Source organism: Sciurus carolinensis, chromosome 5, assembly GCF_902686445.1.
Source record: "Sciurus carolinensis chromosome 5, mSciCar1.2, whole genome shotgun sequence".
Taxonomy (NCBI): Eukaryota; Metazoa; Chordata; class Mammalia; order Rodentia; family Sciuridae; genus Sciurus; species Sciurus carolinensis.
This window is the reverse complement of record NC_062217.1, coordinates 92,037,638-92,061,599: the sequence shown is the minus strand read 5'-3', so window position 1 is coordinate 92,061,599 and position 23,962 is coordinate 92,037,638. Positions and strand designations below refer to the sequence as shown.

The following is a 23,962-nucleotide window of genomic DNA, read 5'->3' as shown; positions in this document are numbered from 1 at the left end:
CCCCCAGTGGATGTCTAAAACCACAGATAGTACCAAACCCTCCATAAACTATAGTTTTTCCATCTGATAACTAAGATCCACTAAGTGACAAATGAGCAGATAGCACAGACAATGTCAATATGTTGTGCAAAAGGATGATTCATATTCTAGGCCCAGTGAAATGGATGATAAGAGATGTCATCATGCTATCCATCTTGGCACACAATTTAGAACACATTTTTTTTTATTTCTGTAATTTTCCATCTAATAGTTTTAGATCTCAGTTGATCACAGGCAACCAAAACCATAGAAAGTGAATCCTCAGGTAAGGAAGAACTATAGAACTCTGATTTTAGATACTTTAGTGAAACCCCAGAAACTGAGCCCAATCTATCCTGAGGAAGAGATAAAAGGAGAGTGTGGCCAGGAATGGAATGGCAGAACAAATCCAGACCTGCCTTCTCTGATTTTGGTGCTGAGGCCCATGCAGAGTTGAATCAAATCAGGACTTGGGACCTGGTATCAGGGCAGGGCCACAGACCTGACCCTTAGGTCTAATCTTTTCCTAGAAACACCCTGGTAGTCTGATACTCCTAGCAGATGGCCTGGAAAACACTGCTGTAATATTATGGTGTCCATTGAAGGAAAGTCTCCAGGCAGAGCCATTTATTGCTGACAGTGTATGGTCTCTGAAAGTGAGTATGGCCTGAAAATAAAACCAGGGTGCAAGGGTGGACTGGGGTTCTTTGGAACTGTCTCCTAAAGCAGTTTATGATTCAGTCAAGTAAAACATGACCAGCCCAGAAGACGATGAGTCCTGGATCTTGGGTATAAGATTCGAAGATGTCCCCTGATGACTACTGCAGAAGTTACTCATGTCTCTATACACACTCCTGTGGCTTGCTGATGGTCCAGAATCCAAAGACGCTGGTCCCATATTATCATACTTTTGCCCCTGGCTGCCTCTACCATGTTGGCCAAAGCCTCAAAACATGCTAAGCTTTGCATGTCTTGACTTCAAAACTGAGGCAGGAGCACTTATTCCGTTAACTTAGTCTTTGTAAGAACGAACTGTGATAAATCCAGAGACAGCAAACTGAAGTACTATAAAAATAGAATTGTTAGATATCTTCCAAAGGACTTTCTCTGCCAAGTGGCTTCACACTTAGTAAATCCAATGCCAACCATAATGGCTTGTATACCCACTGCACACATGATAGCAGCAAGGCTCTGAGGATTTATCTTCCTGCCTAGGCCTCCTTGTTCTGAGTAGGACACCTAAACCTCAGTGCAAGGTGTCAAAAGTGCAAGAGCTGAGGTGGATGGGACAGAGGGGCAGAGCACATGTTGCCACCTCTTCACTGAACCTCTTTGGGCCTTCCCCTGAGCCTTCAGGAAGCACTCTGCTGGGGGTGGGCAGGGGTGTCCCAGAATCCCACATGTTCCCATTCCTTTCCAAGGAATTAACACTCCTGGAACAGCATTCTCCAGACTAACCTGATAGGTAAAGGAGAAATATGCCTTACTTCCTTTTTTGGATTTTACGTTTTACTCCTTTTAGGTCTAATTATTAATTTAAAAAAGAGGTTTGGAGTGGGGCACTGTTCAATAATATAAAAAATGTTCCTCATTTAGAAAGCATTTTCAAATTTCAGAATTTTTTTTGTATCATTGTCAACATATTTTGCAATGTCCCCGACCACCTAGACCCACTTTAAATAACTCAAATCATGTATTTGAAAAAATAAAACAGACCTTGCAAAATATCTGAAATGTATGGCTTTAAGGTGCTAGTGATATTTTTTATTACTTTAAAAAATGAATACATAAATCTATTTTTTAAAAATAAAGTTCTAAAAAGATTATCAACTGAAGTCACCTTGTCATTTATACACTGTGCAATATGAATTTAGTGTAAATTTTCAACCTTGTGCTGAGGGTCCACCAGCAAACATAGCCTTTGAACCCTGAAAGTGTGAATCAGCTAGAAAGAGGGGAGTGGATAGGTGACTGTGCCAGGTGTCCTTGTTCCTGGCCATACAGCTGCACTTGCCTTGTAACTCAGCAGTCAGAACCCTGCCTGCCCCCTTGAACTTTGCATAACAAAGATGGCCACTGAAGAAAAACAGTTCCCAGCATTCCTTGTGGGAAGGAGTTGGAAAAATCTGACAGAGAAGATCAGTTGCTTGGGCCTTGATGAGACTTCCTGCACAGAGATCAGGTTGGAGCATTTTTGAGCAGAGATAGTAGCAAGAGCAAGTGGAGAAAGGATGTTGAACTCTACTCTCTGGAATTTGGGGGTTGCCCCTGTGACTGAGCAAGTTAAAAAGGCTGATGGCCCCATCTATCTGTGGTTTGTTGAGTCCTCCACAGTGCACAGGGTTTAAATTTAAATCATTTACCAACTGTACAATTGTGGAGATTGTATCTTAAACACAGATCATTGATTATCACATTTAAAAGTTAACACCTCCTTTTTCTCTGCTTCATTCCCTTATGGCACTTAGTGACTGTCTGCATATTACATGCTTATTTACTTATGTTTAGTGTCATTTGTTCCTTCTCCATGCCTGCCACCCTCAACACACCCACACCCAGTCCCAGGATGTGGGGATTTTTGCTTCATTTTCATTTACTTATTTATTTAGGTTCTGGGGATTGAACCTAGGGGTACTTAACCACTGAGCCATATTCCAAATCCTTTTTATTTTTTTTGTTTTTTTTTACTATTTTTTTCTTGTTTTTACTTCAAAATAGGTTTTCTCTAAGTTCAATAACTTAGGGCCTTGCTAATTTGCTGAGGCTGGCTTTGAACTTGCAATCCTCTTGCCTCCACCTCCAGAGTTGCTGGGATTACAGGCATGACCACTACTGTGTCCAGCGGCTTCCTTTTCTTATGTATTTTAAACAGCCAATGTTTAACACATAGAAGGTGTTCAATAACTATTTTTATGAATGGGGGAGGAGTGAGTATTGATGGGTCCCACACTAACTGAAGTCTGGGAGTAGGTCTGCAGGACCCGTGGTGGCCAGTCCTGAAGTCCTGGTTCACCTTGGTCACATCCTTAGCCCAAGGTAGACCCTCACAGAGCCCCTTCAAGCTGAGAATGGGTCCTACCCACCAGATTTTGTGTCAAGAGGCTTTGACATTTGTTTTGCTCAGACTTAAGGGAGAAGCTACGCTTGACTCTGGCGGTGCACGGGACTTGGGCCTCCAGTACAAGTCACTAAACCCAGTCCTGGGATTTACCTCCTGGTCTTCGACCAGGCTGTGCAGGCATCCTGACCTTAACTAAACTTAGCAGTCTCAGGTTTCCAGAATTCCCGGAGCGGGGGAGGGGGAAGGTGCCGCCACAAGAGGGCGCCGGAACCCAGCCGCTGCAATAGGTCAGTCAACTGCAGGCTGAATTCGGGGACTTGGAGATGACAGGCCTGCGAGTTTCTGGACCAAGTGAAGGCCTCGGAGTGCCCAAGGACTGCCTTCTTCCATAGATCGTTAGTCTTTTCAGGACAGGGACCAAGTCAGTGGGGTTTCGACTCGAAGTTCAGTGCTCTGAGTGGGCTTGGCTGAGGTGAATGGAGGAATGAATTCAGGCCCACAAAATTTTTAACTGGGAGCCGAAGTGTGTGTGTGTGTGTGTGTGTGTGTGTGTGTGTGTGTGTGTGTTTGGGGGGCGGGTGCAGAAGACACTCATTTCTACCGCTAGATTACCAGAACCCCGGAAGCCCCCTGTTGACGGCTTCCCGACTCCCAACACGCACACACACCTGCCCCATCCTTGTTCTTCCGAGGGAGCCGCTGAACCCAGGTCCCTCGGGCCCCGCCCACTGCCCCATGGCTAAGATTTCGGCGTTCCCCAGGGTCAGAGGTCTGTTCCCATAGAGCGCACCACGAATAGATGCGGACAGCGAACACAATTCACAGGCTGGCACTCTGAGAAAGGAACAAAAGAGGTGACCGGTGTCACCTGGCTCAAGCAAGGCCCCAAAAGATGCTTTTCTCATTCCAGCGCCTTCTGGACTGTCTACCTGCACCCTTTCCTACTTGACTGGGTCTGTCACTGGGTGTCCAGGCGTGGCGACCTACTTGGAAGCTGAACACCGCCAATGGACAGATCCGAAGGTGAAGTTCTCTGGACCCGAACGGCCACCGCCAGGAGCACTGTCCTAAGAGGCAGAAGAGGGTGGGAGTTCTTTCACCGCTTTGGGTCGCGTTGGACTTTCATTAGGGAGAGGCAGGAAATACTGAAATTTTAAAAATTGTTTCCAGCTTCCATTATTTGAGTATTGACTATGTGTCAGACATGATGAGGAGGACTTCGCGGTGGGGCGGGGGATTTTCATTCAATTTCCCTAGTTCCACATTGCGGGGTGCAAACTGTGAATAGTCCCTTCCACAGTCGAGAGAACAGAGGTGCAGAGGGATAAATAAATTCACGTTTACTGAGAGCCCCCGGGGTGAACTGTTTTGTTTCCTTTCGACGCGTCCAACACTGTTAGAACTTTACAGGTGGGACAGAGTCTGGGTTAGCAATGGTATTGACTTGGAATCCGTGTGGCTCTGACCAGTTGTAGAGCAGTGAGGCTGGGTGAATGTTCTCTGAGAACAGGTAGCTCTTGGCTGCTCTGGAATGAGGCTGCAGCACAACTGTCACCCCCAAAACCAAGCGGTTTGTTTTTTATTCGTTCTCACCTAGTTTCTGCCATAGAAAGGCAAAGTCTCGCAGCTTTTCCCAGATCCCCCACTTTCTCTCAGTCTCTTCATCTGCATAATGGGAATGCGCGGCTGGGAGCCTCTTTGCAGGAATGGCGCGCCAAGCAGGACCCAGCGGGGCCTGAGATGATCAAAGACCGGGGCGCACTACGGTCCCAGCAGCACCACGGGAGCGGAGGAGGAGCGGGAGGGTGGGGACAGAAGGAACCTCAGTACTGGAGAAGGACGCGCGTCAGAGACCCCCACCACAGCCAGGATTCGGCTCCAGGCCCGCCCCTTGCCGAACGCAATGCCCCGCCCCGGGTGGCTTTCGCCTCTAAAGCGCCCGGCGAGCGCCTCCAGCCGCCGCACTTTCACTCTCCGTCCGCCGCTACACCCGCTCGGTGTCTGGCCCCTGTGTGTCCCCTGCCACCCGAGCGTCCTCCCGCCCCCGCCATGGACGCCAAAGTCGTCGCCGTACTGGCCCTAGTGCTGGCTGCGCTCTGTCTCAGCGATGGTGAGTGCGCTCTGCGGCCAGGGCCGGGTAGGGCTCTGGACTCTGGGATTCCCGCTCCGTGAAGGTCCGTAGCTTTTTTGCCTGCGCCCGCGCTGCCCTGAGCGAACCTAGTTCCCGCCGCTTGGCAAAGGGGAACCCGAGGCAGCTCACTTTGCGTGCTCACCCGCTCCGGGTGCCACGTCCTAAGCTCTAAGCATCGCACCAAGGCTTTGCTTTGCGCTGGGCAAAAAGCTGCCGCCAAACTTCCAGCGGGCTGCAGAGTTGGGTCGGACAGGATAACTGGGTAAAAGCGAGCTGGTGGCGCGTACGGAACTGGCGCTTGAGTGAGCGGTTTTGGGGAGCGGCATCTGGAGATACTGGCCCTAGCTCCTTCCCCCAGCTAATGCCTTTGGGCAACGAGGTCGGTTTCCAGCAGCAATAGGGCTCCAAATCCCGCTGCGCATGGTGTGAGAGATCAGACAGTGCCTGTAGGAGAGACTTCTTTGCACGCCAGTTAAGTATTGCGAAGGACTTATCTTGACTGTGAGGTGGGGTGCAGCAGTGTTGCGTCCACTCCAAGTGAAGTGGGTCCTCTTCCCGCACCCTCGCGGGGCTCTCTGCCAGGGCGGGCTGGCGGCCCAGAGCAGCTGTCCCGCTCGCGCCAACAGCCAGGCAGCTCTTCTGCACAGCTCGACGGTCCGTATCCACGCGGACCTGAGGCAGCGTCTACCTACTGCCTCCATGACTCTTCCTGGGGTCACGAGAGAGAGGCCTAGGGGCCATCTAGGTCATGCACGCTCGTCCTCACCCCATCCCCCAAACACACCTGCAGACTGGCGCCTTTGTCACGGGCCAGCCCAGCACTCTGCTTCGGAATAGGAGCTGCAGCATAGTTCAATCGCCAAGGCCTTGGGCCACTGGGAATGGTGGTGTCCCGTTTCACTGGGAGAGTCCCCCGCCCTCTTTTGACTCTGAAGAGAAAACTCGCTGCACTGTTAGAGGACACCACTGCTGCAAACCAAAATAAATTGTCGCCTCTTAGCACAAAACAAAACTCTTGTCAGTCAGACTGCTCTCCTTCCTTGGCTGCGAGGTTTTCTGCAGAGGGTTGAAGGACATTCTGAGTGCTCTTAGTGTCACAGCGGTCTGTGTAGTACCCAGCGCTAGACTGGTTTCTCACCTGACTGCGGACAGTCGCTGTGGGTGTGAGTCGGGCCAGCGCACCGCTGAGCCTGGCGAGAGAAGCGGGCTAACCCGGTGAATGCTGACTGTACGGGAAGTGTTCTTGAAAAACATGAGTTGCTTGTCAGAGCTGAAGAGGGCCCAGACGACAGGCAATTTTGGATTTTTTACTTTGCTAAAAAAGTATCGCAGTCTACATCTTCTTACAGACTGCCCTGGGTCACGGGACATTCATTCAGTTTGGGCGTTAATGATTGAGGAATCTGGTGAAGGTGGAGGTATCATAGTCCGCCTTTCTGGTAAATGGTGCTGCCCTCTCACTTGGGGTGGAGGGGGCTTTGATAATACAGAAATTCAGGGACCCAGGTCCTTGAATCCTGAGTGCATCTGACCTGAGGGGAAGCACAGGAAGTCAAATGCCTCATAGACAACTCCTGACCTTGGGAAGGTTAGGTTGCTTGTCCCTCAGAGTTGCCCTCTTGGCAGCCAAGTGGCCAGGTCAAGTGTTCCAGGCAGGTCCAGTTTCTCCTTGTGTGCATCACCAGAGTGACTCCCCGCCACCCCTTTACCTCCTAGTGTCTATGTGCTCTCTGACTATTCAGTCCCAAAGCTACACTGCCTAGATATCTCTGTTAGGGCTTCTACCCTCCTCTTATTGACTGACTGGGTCAAGCAACTGGGTCCGAGAGTACCCTGGACTTCCTGAGGTGGTCCCAACTCCCAGTCCTGTTTGGGGAAGCTGGCCAGGGTTCTTGTCTCTGCATTAGAGTGGAATACTCTCTGGAAACTGCTCTGGGAGCTAAGCTCATTAGGTTCCAAATCCAGGTGACATTGAAACTGGTCAGGACTTTTGCTTTTACATGGATTCACAGTCAGAATAGTTGGAAGATTTAGTAATAGTGACAAAACAAAACAAAACAAAAAAACAACTGGAGGAAAGGACACACGGTTGAACCAGCATCAAGTTTTCCTATTAAGAACACCTGGGAGCTCTATCACTTTAAAAACCTGTTGAAACTCTCTGCTTGACAGACAGTGGGGTCCTGAGGGTAGGAATAAGAATTGCCTTTGAAGGAAATGGATAATCTCAAGGGGGTAGCAGGGGCGGAGGACTGGGGGGGGGGGGGAGGCAGAAAGAGAAAAGCCTGTATTTTGAGCACAGAGTCGGCTCTGATTTCTGGCCTGATATCCTCTGGTTAGAGGTGCCAGAAAACTTATGGGGAAGTGGGAGAGAAGCAGCCCTCAATCACCCCAGCGCTGCTGTTATTGCTGCTGCTGCTGCTGCTGTAGCCTAGCACTTGGTGCTGTGTCCCTTCAAGCTCCTTGTTGCTCTGGGGTTGGGGCTAGTCCTGCCTCACTACCAGGCTTCAGTTTGCCAGCCCCCATGCAACTCAGAAGAACCCAAGAGAAATGCAGGGAAAGAGGGAAAGCCAGAGACAGCACTCAGGGATCTTCAACCCCAGCCTGTCAGGTCCCATTCTCTGAGTTCACTTTCCCAGGTGATCTGATTACAGGGCAGCACTGACTTCCCCTGCAGGGACCCGTGCAGTTGCTGGAATCAACCCTGTGTTGGTGGTTTTCTGTATCTTTTTGCCAGGTTTTCTCCTCATGGTTTTCATTGTTGGTCCTGGCAGGTAGAGGGTGTCTGCTTCTTCCCTGATTGGTGACTAAATACACTGCTATTCCCAGGCCACATCATCCCTCAACTGAATGTAGCCTGTAGAAAACATAAGCCCCTCATGCACAAGACTTGACCCACTTCCACAGCTATTTCCCAAAGATACAGTAAACACCCTGAGGTCTCCTGGAACTCTAAACAGTCAAACAAAACCTTAAATTTCTGAACTGAATATTCTCAGATATACATGTAATTCTGGATGAAAATATCCACAAATTCAAATAATTTGGGTTATTAAGCAGGGCTTCTTAAAAATCTTCAGGAAAAAAGAAAAAAAAAAGAAAAATCCCATCCCCCCAGGGTTTGCAATTCTAGACTTAAAGGGTGAGTCTTAAAGGGGTTCCATTCAGCAGGAGCCCCTCGCTAATTTACACTAATGAGTGTCAATTATGGCATTTTGCGAATTGGTGAATTGGCAAACAAAGACTGTAATAGGATCCAGGAGACTGTCATCCCTGCACGGGCAATAAAAGCCACATTTGACTCCAGCCTTCTGGGAAGTACTAGGGAGAAGGTAAGCACTGAACCTGCACTCTGAGGACTCCCAGGTAGGAACCCGGCTGAGATTCTTTTGTGGTTTTCAGGGCTTAAGGTGAATGTGACAAGGGAAAACTGCAGATGGGGGAGGGCAGCATTCCCCTGAGCTTTGCAGTTCTGGACCAGAAGTTTGTGCCAGAGGGGGAGGGGAGGAAGCCTCCAGTCTTATTCTTCCCCTTCCCCCTTCCCTGAAATAGTCTACCAGTAGTCCTGGAGAAGTTTGCTTTGCCAAGAAAAACTGGGAATCTCAGTGTCTTTGACTGAAACTGTTTTCTCCTGTAATTCCTACCTTTATCTTCAGACACCTCAAGCAGGTGTCTTTTCCTTTAATCTCCTTATTCCCCTAGGGTCCAGCTCTTGCTCCCTTTCACACCCTTGTGCTGTAGAAGCTGATTCAGAGCCCGCCTAGAACTCAGTGCTGCCTCATGAGATGGTTTTTGCCAGAATGCCCTGTAATGTGTAATTCATCACATTTCTCTTGATCCTGAACCTATTCCTCCCATTCAAGGAAGGAGATCCACCATCTCCCTCCTTGGATCTCCAATAATGCCTGGCAAGGTAAAAAGGTGCCTTGTTCTCCTTACCTCTTCCAGGAAAACCTGTCAGCCTGAGCTACAGATGTCCGTGCCGATTCTTCGAAAGCCATGTTGCCAGAGCCAATGTTAAGCATCTCAAAATTCTCAACACTCCGAATTGTGCCCTCCAGATTGTGTAAGTCTTAAATATCATCCTCCAGTGATTTTGCATCTAACTGGTATAGTATAGAAAAGATAGATGCTGGACACCCAGACTTGAACTTGGTGTAATTAGTGACAACTACTTTTACCTTGAGGATTTTGAAAATGCCATCAGATGTGAGATTTGAAAGCCACTCTTGTCCTTGGCACCCTACTGGGCTCATAGTTGTTCTTGTTTCACCTTCCAAACTAAGCACAGCTGGCTGCCTCTGAACTGGAGAAACTATGGACTTCACCATGATTAGCCAAAGCCCAATAAATTAGCCAGCCCTTTGCTAGTAATGGTTCTATTTCTCCTATCAGCTTCAGGACCTTGAATTAATCCTTTCTCATAGGAAAAGATCATAAGATTCAAATTCAGTTGAAGTCATCTTTTTTTTTTTTTTTTTTTTTCAATACTGGGGATCAAACTCAGGGCCTTGTGCTTGCGAGGCAAGCACTCTACCAACCGAGCTATCTCCCCAACCCTGAAGTCATCTTTAATCATTTGGCAAAACCTCAAAATTTTCAGCTCATTAACTGCATTCTTTTTTCTCAAGTCCAACCTGTGAGTTTTATTTGTTTGTTATTGCTGGTTCCCCACCCTGTACTTCGATATTGATGGCAGCTACCAACATTTGATTTAATTCATATGAGAAATAAGAAAAACTCAAAATCACACATCTGTAAGGCACAAAGATCTTGCCTAGTACAGATGAAAGCCACATGCCTAGGAATCCATTCCTTGACTTTCCTGTCCTCAGGTAATCCTGTGTCTATTATACCTGGGGAGATTAGGGCTAGGAATTCTTTAGGGACTCTTTTGCTCTCTCAAAAGTCCCAGTGCTAAAAATGGGCTAAGGACACAGCAGTTGAAACAAAAGCTGCAACTTCCCAGATTTTTTCACTCAACATCAACTGTTTTTAGATTTGATTTTCTTCATCTTTCTTATTTTTCTAACCTTTGCTGTTTTGATTGTGTTTGCCATTTACAGCATGTGTTAGGGCCACAAAATGTGGAATTTTTTCACTACTTGCTTACCAAAAAATATTATATCTCCTGTGAAGGGTATTTTGGAGATAGTGAATTTGCTGAACTTTGTAGCAAAGATATGCGGGTTCATTTGCTTGTGAATGTCCCTTGTAGTTGAAAAGGTCAAATACAATTCTCAGGTCTGGGCAAACACTAAATTAATAAGTGGCTGTTTGGAGGAGATTCACAGGCTAAAGGATTCTCAGTCTGATTTGCTGCAAGCCACACCCCTCCTTTGCAAACTTGTTCAATTCATGGGCAAGCTATTTGAAGACTCAGTGGCTGTCCCTTAATCACTGTACTGGAGCTTAGTTGTCCTCACAGACAGTGAGACCAGGGGTGTTGGAGATTGTCCTTACCCAGGCCTTTATGAAGAGGGGTCCAGAGAGAAATCCAGCTCCTCTCCAGGAGTTTTCATATATGGAAGCTTTGAGTGGAACTGAGAAGTGGAAAGTTCAGTCAACTTCTAAAAAATAAATGAAGGTTAGGGGTATAACTCAATGATAGTGCAAGGCCCTGGGTTTGATCCCCAGTGTTGAAAAAAGAAAAAAAGAAAAAGACCATGAAATATTCAGTGAACTTGTAAAATATTTCTGAAACCATTTTCTAGCAAATCACCTGCACTCTTCCCTTTCAACCTGTACTGTTCCTCCCCAATCTGTACTATCCCTCCTTTCTTGGGACTCCCCTCACCCCCACAAAATATTGTAGTCTGTTCCATGGGCTATCAAGATGCTCCATCAAAATAAAAATCTGCTTCTGTCACCCTCTAGGCTCCTTGGAAGTTTCCATAAACTTCCAAATGAAGTCCCCACTTCTTTGCCCCTTACATCTGGCCACAAGTCCTTTAGCAGCCTGCTTCCACTCTCCAGCACATCTTCTATACAACTTTGACGCCTTTGGTGTGTTTGCTGTTGTTTTCCCCTTCTGCTTTCTTCACTTACCAGGCTCCTACTTACCCTTCAAAGGCCAACTCAAATGTTCCCTGCTGTGAATTCTCCCTGGACTCCCCTGTAAAGAGGTTTTTCATGTTTCTCCATCTCTGCTATGGAACCTTCCATACTGCTAGTATTGTATTTTCCTGTCGCGCTGCTCTCCAACTTCAACCTCAGGACAGAGCTTCTAGGCCCCTCAGGGAAGGTCCTAAATTGGGTGACTGAGCACACATGCAAAGTACAGCCATGCCTTCTTCCATTCAACTATATCCTGTGGCCTCTTCTGTTTTGGCAGTGCAAGACTGAAGAGCAACAACAGACAAGTGTGCATTGATCCAAAATTAAAGTGGATTCAGGAATACCTGGAGAAAGCTTTAAACAAGTAAGCACAACAGCCAAAAGGACTTTCCACTAGACCCACTTGAGGAAGGCTAAAACCTGTGAGGGATAAAAGGGCAGAGTTGGTGGGAGGTGGGCCTGAACCCCCAGAGGAGGTGAGCCTGTGAGGCAGCATTGATCTGGGGTTAGGCCTGAAGTTTGCCAGCATATAGACATTGCATTTAAAGTGTATGGTACGATATTGCAGCTTGTATTCATCCATTGCAGCTTTTATAATGGGTTTGTCTAAGAAATTGTATTATCCCAACCAGTCAGTTCCCTCATGATCATCACAATCATCATCATCCTCATTATCATTTTTTAAACCAATGATTACTTCAGAATCTGTATTTGGTTTGTTTTGGAGCTCTTCCTCTCCTCCCCTGGGGTCTCTGGGCACAGTGGGGTGATGGCTTCACAGGGAGTTCAAAAGTTTTCTTCCTGCCAATGACTGAGGCTGGAGGAAGAGTGCAGAACACTCCTACAGGGGTGCTCCTCCAAAGATGCCTCTGTGTGACCCTCACACCGCAGGTCCAGGCAGAAGCCGCTGCCTTTACCTCCTCTTTCAGGTTCAGAGATTGGACCTGGGGGCTCCACCTAGAAGCCACTATCACTGGGGACTGTGCATAGAGACCCCCTCCTGGCCATTCCTGCCCTCTTCCTGCCTCCAAAAGCATGCTGCATCTTGCTTCTGCTTCTCATTTCTGTAGCCTGATCGATGCCACACTGGCAGGGAGGAGGGTGATCATTGGGCTCTTGCCCTGCCCCACTCTCCTTTCTTTGCCTCCCCACCAACTTGGACCCTCTGTGAGATCCCACTTTGGTCTCCTCCAGAATGGAGTCAACCCCCTTCTGGAGGATGTGAAATCATGCCCCACTTCCCACAAAAGACAAGTCTTTGCAAGATTTTAATAAATGCAATTTTAAATCTGAGAACTTGATTTAAGGAATTTGGTTTCTCTGATTACCTCTAAAGCCTATGTATACTATGGCAGCTCTACAATCTCTGAGGTTTATGAAATCAAATAAAAAAAATGAATAACCTTGCCACAAAACAGCCCTCTTGTTCCAATCAGAAGTGTGGGCAAGATGAAATTTCTGTGCATAAATGTGGTCCACAGATGGTCCTAGTGGTATTTGTAACTTTTTGCAAGGCATTTTTTATATATATTTTTGTGCACATTTTTTTACGTTTCTTTAGAAAACAAGTGTATTTCAGAATATATTTGTAGTCGAACAATTCATATATTTGAAGTGGAGCCATATGAATGTCAGTAGGTGATCTTTATCTATGATTATAAACTACTGGCAATTTGTAAAGAAATATATATGATATATAAATGTTATTGCAGCGTTTCAATGTTAGCCACAGTGTATTTTTTCACTTGTACTGAAATTGTATCAAATGTGACATTATATGCACTAGCAATAAAATGCTAATTGTTTTCATGGGTATAAACCTCCTACTGTATGTGGGAATTTATTTACCTGAAATAAAATTCATTAGTTGTTAGAGATGAGCTCATAAGCATTTCTGAAGATTATTTTAAAGAGCTGGCCTGCTGGTCAGGTGCTGTAGATCCCTTCTGCAGAGTCCATGTGTGAATGACACTGCATGGGACTTTTTCTCAAGAGCAGATTAAAGCTGCAGCTCAAGTTTTTGTGTCTTTTTTTTTTTTTTAACCCAATGAAGTAGAGTGCTAGTTTTCTGACGAATAATATTTGACTCACTAATTCCTCTTCCCCTCCCTCCTCCTCCTCCTCAGTTCTCCTAACATCCTCATGTAATCCCCAGAGACTCAACCCTAGTAATATCAAGCTATCCCATTTTCCCATGTAAAAATCCCATGACTCCAGGCCATGGTTAATATTAGGCTTTCACAAGAACAGGTGGCCTTACCCCATAAATCATTAAATACCATTCAGCTTGAATCATTTTAATGTGACAGTCATGAGCCAGTTGCTCTAATAAAATTCTGCTAACCAGCTCTCTCCCTTGCTCTCCAGAACAATCCCAGTCATTCCCAGGGGGTGTTCCCCAGCATCCAGAAAGGAGAAGGTGGGATCAGGCTGCCTTCTTTCTCTCCTGAAGGGTCATCTGAACTCTGGGCCTCCAATCTCCAAAATGTTATTTGACTTGAAAAGCAGAGATTTTTTATTTTATTTTAAGAGAAAGTGAACAAACTTCAACTCTGCATTGAGAAAGAAGGAAGCCTGAGGAGAGGCAGGGAGGGGTGAGAGAGAAGACCAACTGCTTGGTCCTGGGCATCCTTCCACACCCTCTGTGGTGTGGATTCCTTGTCACCAGTGAGAGCCTCAGGGGGTTGTAAGAACCAGGCTCAGCTTCTCCTATTGGCTATTGCTATAACTATTTCAAAAGTATTATGTGGAAGCCCATTTAACCCATATGTCTGAATAGGGGAAAATGTCTAATTTATTTTAATGAATTACCTATGAATAGCACTTTGCTCAGGGCCCTCCAGGCCTGAGACTAAAGACAGAGTTAAACAGACACATGAGCCTGTGTTAAATATTGTGCAGACTGAGACAAACTCCTGTGTATTTCAACATGATTAATGGTTCTACTAATTTTATCTAAGGGGGCGCAGAGAAGAAAAAGTGGGGAAAAAAGAAAAGATAGGAAAAAAGAAGCGACAGAAGAAGAGAAAGGCTGCTCAGAAAAGGAAAAACTAGTTATCTGCCACCTCCAGATGGACCGCAGTATACTCTGCTCTCCGCGCTTTGTAAATTCGCTCTAACCCTGCTCCAGGGCAGACCCGAGGCGCACTGGGCAGGTGCTCAGACTTTGTGGGGGAGCAGCGCTTTGCCACCCTGATGGCCACACCAGCTCCTGTATTTATGTGCTTTTTAAGGCCCTTCTTGGTCTGCTAAGTTATGAAGAAAATAGTTGTTGAGAGACTGGGGTAGGGACCCGCGACGTGGAACCTGTGTGCTCAGGACCTCCGAGCCTGGCCCAGGTCTCCAGCATCACCCTGGCTGCTGAGTCCTCCAGCTGGAACTCCCACAGCTCCACACACTTGCAGCCTGCAGTCCTGTTGAGACCAGGGTGTGGCCACCTGGCCAGTGCCCGTAGAAGCCTGGTAGTCCAGCAGAGGTGCCCTCACCAAGAGGAGCATGTGTCTTATACCTAGTCTTCCCCACAGCCACACTGTCCCTGTCAAAGTTCCCAGGACGATTGATGACTGACTTGCTCTTAGCCCCAGCCTGTGCTTTCCCAAGCACCTGTTGCCCGGTGCTTCACCACTCTGTGACCAGGGAAGGGACTTCTTCAGCCCCTCCTTCCTCCCTGATCTGCGTGAGCGTGAGCAGGCTTACCTCACACACGTGGGTTTCTGCGGACTGTGTGGGGTGAGCAGGAAGGAATGCTGCATTCCTGGAGAACAGATGTGAAATGCTTCTCAGGGAGCCTCGTCTTCGGGCAGTTCACTTTAAAGTCTTTAAACGGGTTTCTCACGTGGAGGACAGATGTGTTCTGGAACTGTGCGAAGGGCCTGCAGCTTTAGGGACTCCAAGCTTGTCCCCTCCACACTTTTTCTGGGAAGGTCTTTATGAAGGTGTGCCATCCAGGCTCCAGGGCACAGCTGCCTCACTCACAGGAAATATCTGCCTATAGCAAATATGGTTTAAGTACTAGAACTTTCCTTCACCCTGCTCTCCCTCCCCTGTCAATTTATATCTCAGATTTTTTTTTCTAAGTTTCTCTAATTTGGACTAGAAGGATGGGGACCACATGAGAGGACAAGGCCCCAATTTCAGTAGTACTTTGAAAAAGGACGCCTTGAATTCCTCAACCCTTTTCTGCACAGAAATGTGCATGCGCTCGGACGTACATGCATACACACACACACACACACACACACACACACACACACACACACCCTGGTCATAATTTCAATAAATTGATACAGAAAGAAGTGGTTGGAATGTGGAGCAAGCAAACTTCAGGAGAGGACTACCCAACAAGGTCCCTATGATCAGACACTCCTGGGTCCCTTGGTGAGGTGCACACCGTTCTTTGTGTGCTGCCTTATGATTCCAGCTCTAAGTAAGTAGAACAGTCCACTTTCCTTATGGCCTGAATGTCTTGTCAGGGCACTAGAGCAAAGACCTTGCATTTCCCACTGCCATATTTTTTATCTGGATAGCTCTCCCAGCCCATTTCCTTCTCGTCAGTTCTGAGGACATATGCCTGAGCCTTTGGGTGTGCAGGGATGTCCTCCTCCTCCTGCCCTCTCCATCTCTTCGGGCATTGGTCTGTTGGCTGGGCTGCTCAGGACTGCCATCCTTTCTGTGGAAACCAGCTTAGTTTTGGTGTGTAGAACTTTGGCTGGGGAATTCCTACTGTTACAAAAGCAGCCCAAAAGGCCAGACCTGTGCCCCAGACAGCAGCTCTGTGTCTGGAGAGTGGTGGCTAGCTCATCCTAGGGCATCCCTGTGGCCCTCTGGCAGTTGAGGGTCAAGCTAAGGCTGCCCCGAGGTGGCAGACAGTTTTCTGCAGTGCCCCAGGGATGCCACCTCCAACCCACCCCACTCATGAGGGAGCCATGGCTGTGGGGACTAAAAATGAGCACCACATTAACAAACACAAGCAAGCACCATCGGTCTTTATGACACTCCAGGGGGCCTCTCTATATCTTACAAGAGGCTTCTGAAGCTCTTACAAGGGGCAGGCCCCAGCCTGCTGAAGACAGAGTCATGATGGAAGAGCCGAAGAGCCTGTCCTGGATTCCATGACTGGTTGAAACTAGGAATTGCCTGCGCAAATTGGCAGCCAGGTGAGAGGTGTGGGTCACTGTACACTGCCCAGCACAGGTGACTCCTGGAAAGTCCCACTGCCCCTGGCTACCTGAGGCCACTGGGATTGGCGTGGCATTGGCAGAGAGCTCTCAAGAACGAATGTGGGTGGTTGGTGAAAACTGTGTGAAGTGCCTCTTCTCAGGAGACTCAGACCTGGGGATGCCTAGTGGTGCAGAGCACCTGTCATTGCTGCAATGGATGTGTGACTTCAGCGTAAGTTCTGTTGCTCTTGGGCAGGGAGGCCACAGCACTGATGTCTGTGAGGTTAATGCAGTACGACCTGTCTGTCATGTACTCTTGTGCCGTGCCTCCCCGTGCCATTGTGCATCTGCCACACCCTATGCTTGCTGCAACCATCTGTCTCTGCTTCCTGCCTTATGTCTGATTCCTCTGCTTCAACCCTGGCCTTGTCTTCCCCTGCACCCCTGCTGTCTCAGGCCTCTGACGGAAGACACTTGGCCATGATTTGGAAGTAAGAAGTAAGGGCCCCATGGCTTCTGCCAGGCAACCGCCTGCTGGAGTAGGGCTGAGTCCCAGGCATGCTGGGGGAACCGTCCTTAATGGTGTCTCCTCTGTTCTTGTTAACAGGAGGTTCAAGATGTGAGAGGTGGGTCAGACGCCTGAGGAAACCTTACAGAAGGAGCCCAGGTCTGAAGTCAGTGTTAGGGAAGGGCCTACAGCCACTTCTCCTGCTCCTGGGCAGGGCTGAATGCATTTCCAAGGGCCTTTGTTTTGCACAGTTTGCTTTACTTTCACCATTTGATTATGTAGCAAAAGTACATGGTGTTTATTTTTCATTTAGTTTGATTATCCAATGTCATTGGTGACTGATAGAAACTTAGGCTAAGGCTGTTATGTTATTTGCCTTATTATAGTATCTTTCCCAAGGAGCCCCTCTCCTCTGATCAGGGGTTCCTGACTATTTTATCTCTCTAAGCTGAGACAGGAGGCTCACTCCCTTTCCAAATGGGAGCCGGGGTCTGCTTCCTCCCTGAGGATGACAGGGCTTCCCTGGGCTGAGGCAGGAACGTGAGGCCAGGGCAGAATGAGACCCACCCCTCATCCCGTGCTCTCCTCCACACCCCATCACGTTCTTCTCATCACTCTCTCTCTCATCCATCATCATGTGTCTCCAAGACTGTCTCCATGATCCTGAAAAAGGACTCTCTCAAGATGAAAGCTTTCACTGAAACTGGGCACCAAGAAGGAAAGCAAAATACCTGGTGTTCCTTGAAAACACTGTGCTCATCTATGTCTTGTTTGGAATATTGTCTGTTGTCCAATCCTATGTTTTGTTCAAAGCCAATGTCCTCATCCGTGACCAACATCTTGGTGCATGCACTGTCCCTTACTCCTGTGCAAAGGCTGAGTGTCAGGAGCCGCCCCCTCAGAATCTGTGAACAGTTCCTGATTAGGCCTGTGATCAAGGTGAGCAGCCTGGTTTCCCCACTCGTCACAAAACCTGGAGGATCATCAGACAGAACCCATAGGAATGTTGTTTGCAGCAGCACTGATCTCTGAGGACTGCTAACCCTTAACATCTCTGTAGTTGTTGATATCTTAAAACTGCAGAATTTTGTCCCGGGGGTGCCAACCTCAGCATTGTTCTGAGAATAACAAGGAAAAAAAATTCTCGATTTCTATTATTATTTTCAAAATGCAAATCATAAAATAATCCTAGATATGAAAATCCCTTCCCAATTAAAATCTAATCATCTTCTTCATCATTTGGCATGTCTTCACCATTTGGCCATCATATCTTACTTTACCCTGGACTTCTCTCCTGGCACATGTTAATATGTGTTTCCAGGAGGTACAGCAGGGCATTCTTTTAAGAAAGTAGGATAAAATACCTGACATTTGGGATTTTCCCTTTAAAAGCCGACCGTAGATTTACATTAAACTTCTTTCAAATGTAAGCACTTGAGGTTTTTCGTATGTTTTGTTTTTCATTCAGTCTCACTGATACTTTTCTCATTTGGTTGAAGACTACAGTGAGATGCTTTAATGAAGAAGATGGAAAAATGAGGAGCAAAGCAAGGAAAGTTATCAGTTGACAGGACACTGTATGTAACATGGAAAAAGGAAGTTAAAAAGAAACTTCACTTGTGGGTGTTTTGAGAGTTCATAATCTTTAAAGTAATTAGTAATGTATGTCAGGCATTTCCATAAATATTCCTTTAAATTAGCTCTTCATAGAAGAAATAAATCCATTCATCAAAAAAAATTCTCCCAATTCAAACAAAAATTAGAATTCTCAAACCAGTTATGTTATACTGGAAAAAAGTGAAGTGTAGGAGATCTTCATTAATTATAAAAATAAAGAACTAATTTCAAAATCCTCTTTTGCAATTAACCCATCACTACAAGGCTTCTGAATTATACATGAAATAATTGAATATCCAGTGGGACATTAATTTGCCAGATAATTCAAGATATTCCTCATGGAAAATTTAGAAGCATCTTCCCTCTAGTATCCAGGAACGAGGACCATTAAATCTCCTGCTTCAAAAGAAACAAGCTTGACCCTAAATCCCAACTATACTTAAGTAAGGAGTCATTTGTCTCTTCTACATAGGGGGAGAAATGGGTAAGAGTAGAAACTCCAGGGAGATAACAGTTCTGTACTAACAATGGGCTCCTAAATGGAGACTGCCTGACTGAAGGAAATATGCATTTAAATACCCGATTTGCAAAGGAAACTTCTCTTCCCATCCTAATCCCACTTTTGCTTTCAAAATACAAATCAAATGCATCACTTAGTTGTTGACTAGGAACACCAGCTGTCCCTCCTAGTCCTGGTGCTGCCTATACCCTGACATTCCCTTGGGCTCCATGCAGCCTCCTGGATTGTCCTTCACCCCTGACACTAGTCTTTGCATTAGGACTGGGAAGCTGGGCTGGGGGCTCACAGATGTGCTGTGTGTTGGAATCCAAATTTGTGCCGTGTGTTGTTTGCACTGTTGTTTGTCGCCCTCTGGCCAAGGCACTGAGACACTAGCGAGGAGATACAGGAGGGCCCTCTGCTTGTCTACCTGTTCACCAGAGATCACCTCCTAAGAGAGTTGGTTCAGCTTTGAGCAGAGGGTCTGCATTTGCAAAAGGTTTGCAGTCTTCCCTGGGGGATATCCGGAGACCTAAAGCTTTCCATTGTATCCTATTGATCCTTCCATGGTGTGATTTTTCTCTCTGGAATTATCACCGGGGTCTCCCCAACTGAGAGTTGATCATCTTTCCCATGTTAGTGCACCATTTTCCAGCTGGATGAAAATTTCCTAATCCCTCTGCCCAGCTCTCCTGATCCACTCTGAGGGACCCCCATTCCTGGAAATGCTGCCTAGAAATCTCTAAATCCCTTAAGCAGACCACTGACAAAACCAACCTCGCCAGCCTCTCAGTCTTTGAGCAGTGATGGGTTCAGTGTTAAATGTGATAAATACTGTATTTTATATTGTTTAAATTGCATCTCCCAGATAATGTGAAATTGGTCCTGGAAAGGCAGCTTCCTGTATGCAGTGTGTGCTTTTTTTTTTTTTTTTTAATAAGTAACAACTCTTTGAGAAACAACAATTTCTACTTTGAAGTCATATCAATGGAAAAGATGTATCTGCACTTATAATTTTCCTAATAAAGATCTGTATTCAAATGTAGCCACCAAGAATTTGAAATGAGCATTACTGCATAAAATTTTTCAGTCTTGGTTTCTCTTCCTCAAACCCAATCCCTAACTGCACTGGTTAGTGGGAACAGGCCATTCATGTAATCACAAGCAAGAATTCTGGGGTCACAATTGCCACTCCTGACCCTTAGCAGAGTAGAGGCACTTTCTTTTCTCTGGGTTTTGCTGGGATCAGTCCTTAAAGGCAAGCTCCAGAAGGGGGGTTTTGAGCAAGGGTCCCAAGTATTTTCCCAACAGCTGTCAGGAAGAAAACCTCTGCTCTGCCCTTGTCAGTCTTGGCAGAAGGTAACAGAGGTCCGCATCCCTAAAGTTGTTGCTGGGACTCTGCCATTTCCTGTCCTGAACAGGAAATGTCAGATCACCCCTGTCCTGGACCCTGGGAACCGTGGTGTGAATTCAATAGACAGGGGCCCTTGTCCTCTTAAAATTTGTTCCTTAACACTTTCTATCACATTCTCTACAATCTGCAGTCAACTGCAATTGCAAAGGAGAGGACAGAAAAAAGCCCTAAATGTTTAAATCCAGATTGTTTTTGGCCTAGACATGACCATGTCACTCCTATGCTCAGAACCTCTCCATTATTTATAAGGTGGATGCCACATAGATGCTAAATTATGTTACCAGAGACCTAGGCCACAGACCTGACTCTGGGGGTCCCAACAGACCAGATTCTGCAACCCACTGCCTCAAGAATCCAGTAAGAGATACAGTGGTGATGAAGTAAGAAAGGAATTCATTCAGTGTGGACACACTGGGAAGAAAGAGGGGACTAACATTCTAAACCCTGTCTTCAGGGTACTGGCAACAGCTTTAGGATTGTATAGGGTAAGGACAAAAGCAGGGTGGAAGGAGGGGCAAGAAGTATGCATAGTCAAACAGTCTTGGCCAAACAGTTGTCTGGTTGATCATTATCTCAGGACTAGTTATGCAAGGTCCTGCTGGCATCTGGAGAATCATTATTGCTTGTGGGGCCAATTCAGTTCCCATCATGAGATGATTGCTCCTGCCTATGTGAGCAACCTGGTTCCCATCATAAGGTATAGGCCTACAGGGTTTGCTGTTCTTAGAATTTGAGATAGGCTGGGAAGAACTCATTTGCTGGAAAAAGGAGCAAAATGGAGTGAGTTAGGACAGAAACTGTCCTCTTTCAGTTGCACGTGCACTGGAGAAAGGAAGGGTTAGAGGCAGCCCTGGGAGAGATGGCATGGGGTCACAACAACCTGCAAGGGTATGAAGATGAGTAGAGAAGAATCCTGTTCTCTCTGCCTGCCCTCTGATTTGAGACACATCACTTGGTGTGAGTCTCAGTCTCCCTAGCTACTACATGGAAGCTTAGTGCCACCAAGAACTGAGATTATTAGACCAAGCAGCTAGCATTTGAGGGATAGGAAAACTCACCCTCTACCACAAACAGTGCCCTCTCTCCACCTCTGGTGCCCTGAGATCCACATTCTCCCTAGTCCACAAACACATTGCAAAGGAGAGACTGGCACAAAAGCCCCAAATGTCTGTGTCCAGATTGTTTTCAATCCAGAAATGACCATGTCATTCCTATGCTCAGAACCTCAGAACCTCCCCATTACATACAGTGTGGATGCCACTTATAGGGTGGATGCCACAGAGCTGAAATAGAAATCACATCCACCTATCAACTCAGCCCCTCAATAAAGCCCAGATACCAAGTAGAGCTAGAAGTGACATAGAAGTTGAGCCTGACTTCCTGATGAATGGGGAGAAGCTTCTTGGTTATAGACCCCAGTAGGGTCCTTGGTGCCTGTGAAGTCATGTTTCCAGCACACTGTGCCACCTCTGCAGCACAAGAATTGACAACAAATTGGTCCTTCAGAATTATGTAGTGTCAAAAAATAAACAAACAAATAAAACTGCCCATACCTGCAACCCTCATTTACTCAATCAGCAACCGTTCTGATACCAGTCCTGCACTAGGTGTTATGGGTACTATGGTGAGCAGAATACCTGTTTTTTGTTTTTTGTTTTTTGTTTTTTCCTCTGTTCCTCTGGGGTTTTAGGGAATGCAGGGAGGTGGGCATTTTCATAAAAGAATAGAGCATCTGAACATCAGGAAATCTTAGAACAGAAATACCCCTAATTTAAGCATCAGTGAGGGCTCCATTTAAAAAGTACAAGTGAAGCTGAGACTCAAGAGGGTGAGACTTTGAGGGGTGGTCCACTGAGCCCATGAGGACTACCATTGAGAGCCCATGTGGTATCCTCGTGTGAGTTAGAAAAGGGGGCTTGTTCTTCCCAGGATCATACAGCTCACACAAGGAGCGGGGCATGGTGGGCAGAGACCCGGGTTTCTCCTTGCTCCCCTCACTACACCCTTATGTGAGGCACAAACTGAACAAAAGCAGCTAAGATGAGCTGGACCTCCCACACTGATAGGGTCCTGAAGGCCAGGAAGTACCATGAGAGAGTCTCTTTGTCACAACTGATTGGACTGTGTGGATACCCAAAGTGCCTTGTGGGCCAATTGGATTTTCTGTCCTAAGAGTACAGAGCCATGATTTAGTGAACCTTAAGTTCTTCTTCTGTTTCTCTTTGCCCACAACTAAGGACTTGGCACTCAGGACTGTGGACAGCAGGAAGACCCAAGAGTGGAGGAAAACACAGCTTGATGAAACAGACTTCTAGAGAGACACAGGACAAGAGACCAGGGAGCCCAAGAGGGAGGACAAAAGTGGCTGTACATGGAGAGGCTGGGGAGGCATGGATCCCTCAAGAGGTCCTCCCTAACCCTGCCCTGGGTTTATGTATTCCAAACAAATTCCCCTCAAGGTACAAATTAAGATTTAGGTTATTATACCCAAATAACCATCACATGTCCAACATGCCCAAGGATAGTGATAAGCAAGGAGGCTTTGGACCATGGGCTGCCACTTACATAGGGAGTTTGTGGACCTCCCAGCCCTTCTGTCAAGCCTCCCCTGGGCTGGCCCTAAGCCTTCTCCCTGGCTTCAACTTGAACTCCAAGGAAAGGCCATTCAGACCACATGGGTGAACTAGCCTGTGCCTTCTGCTTGCTACCATATTGGGATGGATCAAAGACCCAGAAGCATCTCCCAGACCCCTCCCTGCATAAAAGGTGCAGAATACCTTAATGGTCAGGACACTCCTCCCTTGCTGAAGGCACCCACCATCACCAATTTGACTGACCCAAACAGCTGTGGTAAGAGGACCGAGCAACATCAGCCTGTGCAGATCTTGAGTCTAGTCAACAGGCATGAGGTGGGGATATGGGGTCCACCCAACAGTGAGTGTGCAGTGTGTCCAGTGAGGAAAATATACTCTGGAGACAATGTTTTCAGGCAGAGTCCATTCCTAGGACATCCCACTCTCCTGTAAGTCCCAGATGCCCTACATGAGGCTTTATTCTTTGTGCCTGGTCACAAATGATGTTTAACAAACACTAGATGAGAGCTGATGTCAACCAAGGACAAGCCTGTGGGTGGCAGACTCTGGGAAAGTCCATCCAAGCTTTGATCCTCTTACCTGTGTCAAGAGCTGCTCTTAATTTTCTGGGACCATGCTGTTAACTTTTGGAGCAAACAGTGTTGCATCTACTCCTTGGTCCATGAGACCAAACAAGAAAAACAACATGAAACTCAGCCCTTCTATTATTTCTGCAAATGGAAGGGTGTTGAGTAGGATAGTAAAATGTGCTTATGTAATAAATGACTGAGCGGGAGGAGCTTTAGACTTGAACCAACTGTTAGTAGCTATTAATTTCTTGACAATTCATTTCCAGTTAAACTCAATCCATGTTGCATCTGCACCTCTAGAGTTGATTGGAGCTCAGAAAATAAACAAACAAACA

At 46.7% G+C, this 23,962-nt stretch overlaps 1 protein-coding gene across 3 annotated transcripts; it reads left to right on the top strand.

The window, feature by feature from the left end:
* Positions 1–4,909: 4,909 nt before the first annotated feature.
* Cxcl12 (C-X-C motif chemokine ligand 12) lies at positions 4,910–23,165 on the top strand. 3 transcript variants are annotated; one of them, XM_047552363.1, is made up of 4 exons: positions 4,910–5,189; positions 9,159–9,276; positions 11,545–11,631; positions 22,702–23,165. In XM_047552363.1, the coding sequence occupies exons 1-4, from the start codon at positions 5,129–5,131 to the stop codon at positions 23,144–23,146; spliced, it is 711 nt and encodes a 236-aa protein (XP_047408319.1). In that variant the 5' UTR covers positions 4,910–5,128; the 3' UTR covers positions 23,147–23,165. The 3 variants fall into 3 exon arrangements, with proteins under 3 accessions (XP_047408319.1, XP_047408320.1, XP_047408321.1); XM_047552364.1 differs by lacking the exon at positions 22,702–23,165 and adding an exon at positions 14,228–17,013 and having other exon boundaries at positions 4,931–5,189; XM_047552365.1 differs by lacking the exon at positions 22,702–23,165 and adding an exon at positions 17,034–20,095 and having other exon boundaries at positions 4,942–5,189.
* The last annotated feature ends 797 nt before the right edge of the window (positions 23,166–23,962 follow it).

Bases quoted from the DNA above. Each gene is read 5' to 3' on its own strand.
- Cxcl12 (XM_047552363.1), top strand. From the start codon at position 5,129: ATGGACGCCAAAGTCGTCGCCGTACTGGCCCTAGTGCTGGCTGCGCTC. The intron at 5,190-9,158 runs GTGAGTGCGCTC...TACCTCTTCCAG, and splicing joins TGCGCTCTGTCTCAGCGATG to GAAAACCTGTCAGCCTGAGC. The intron at 9,277-11,544 runs GTAAGTCTTAAA...CTGTTTTGGCAG, and splicing joins AATTGTGCCCTCCAGATTGT to TGCAAGACTGAAGAGCAACA.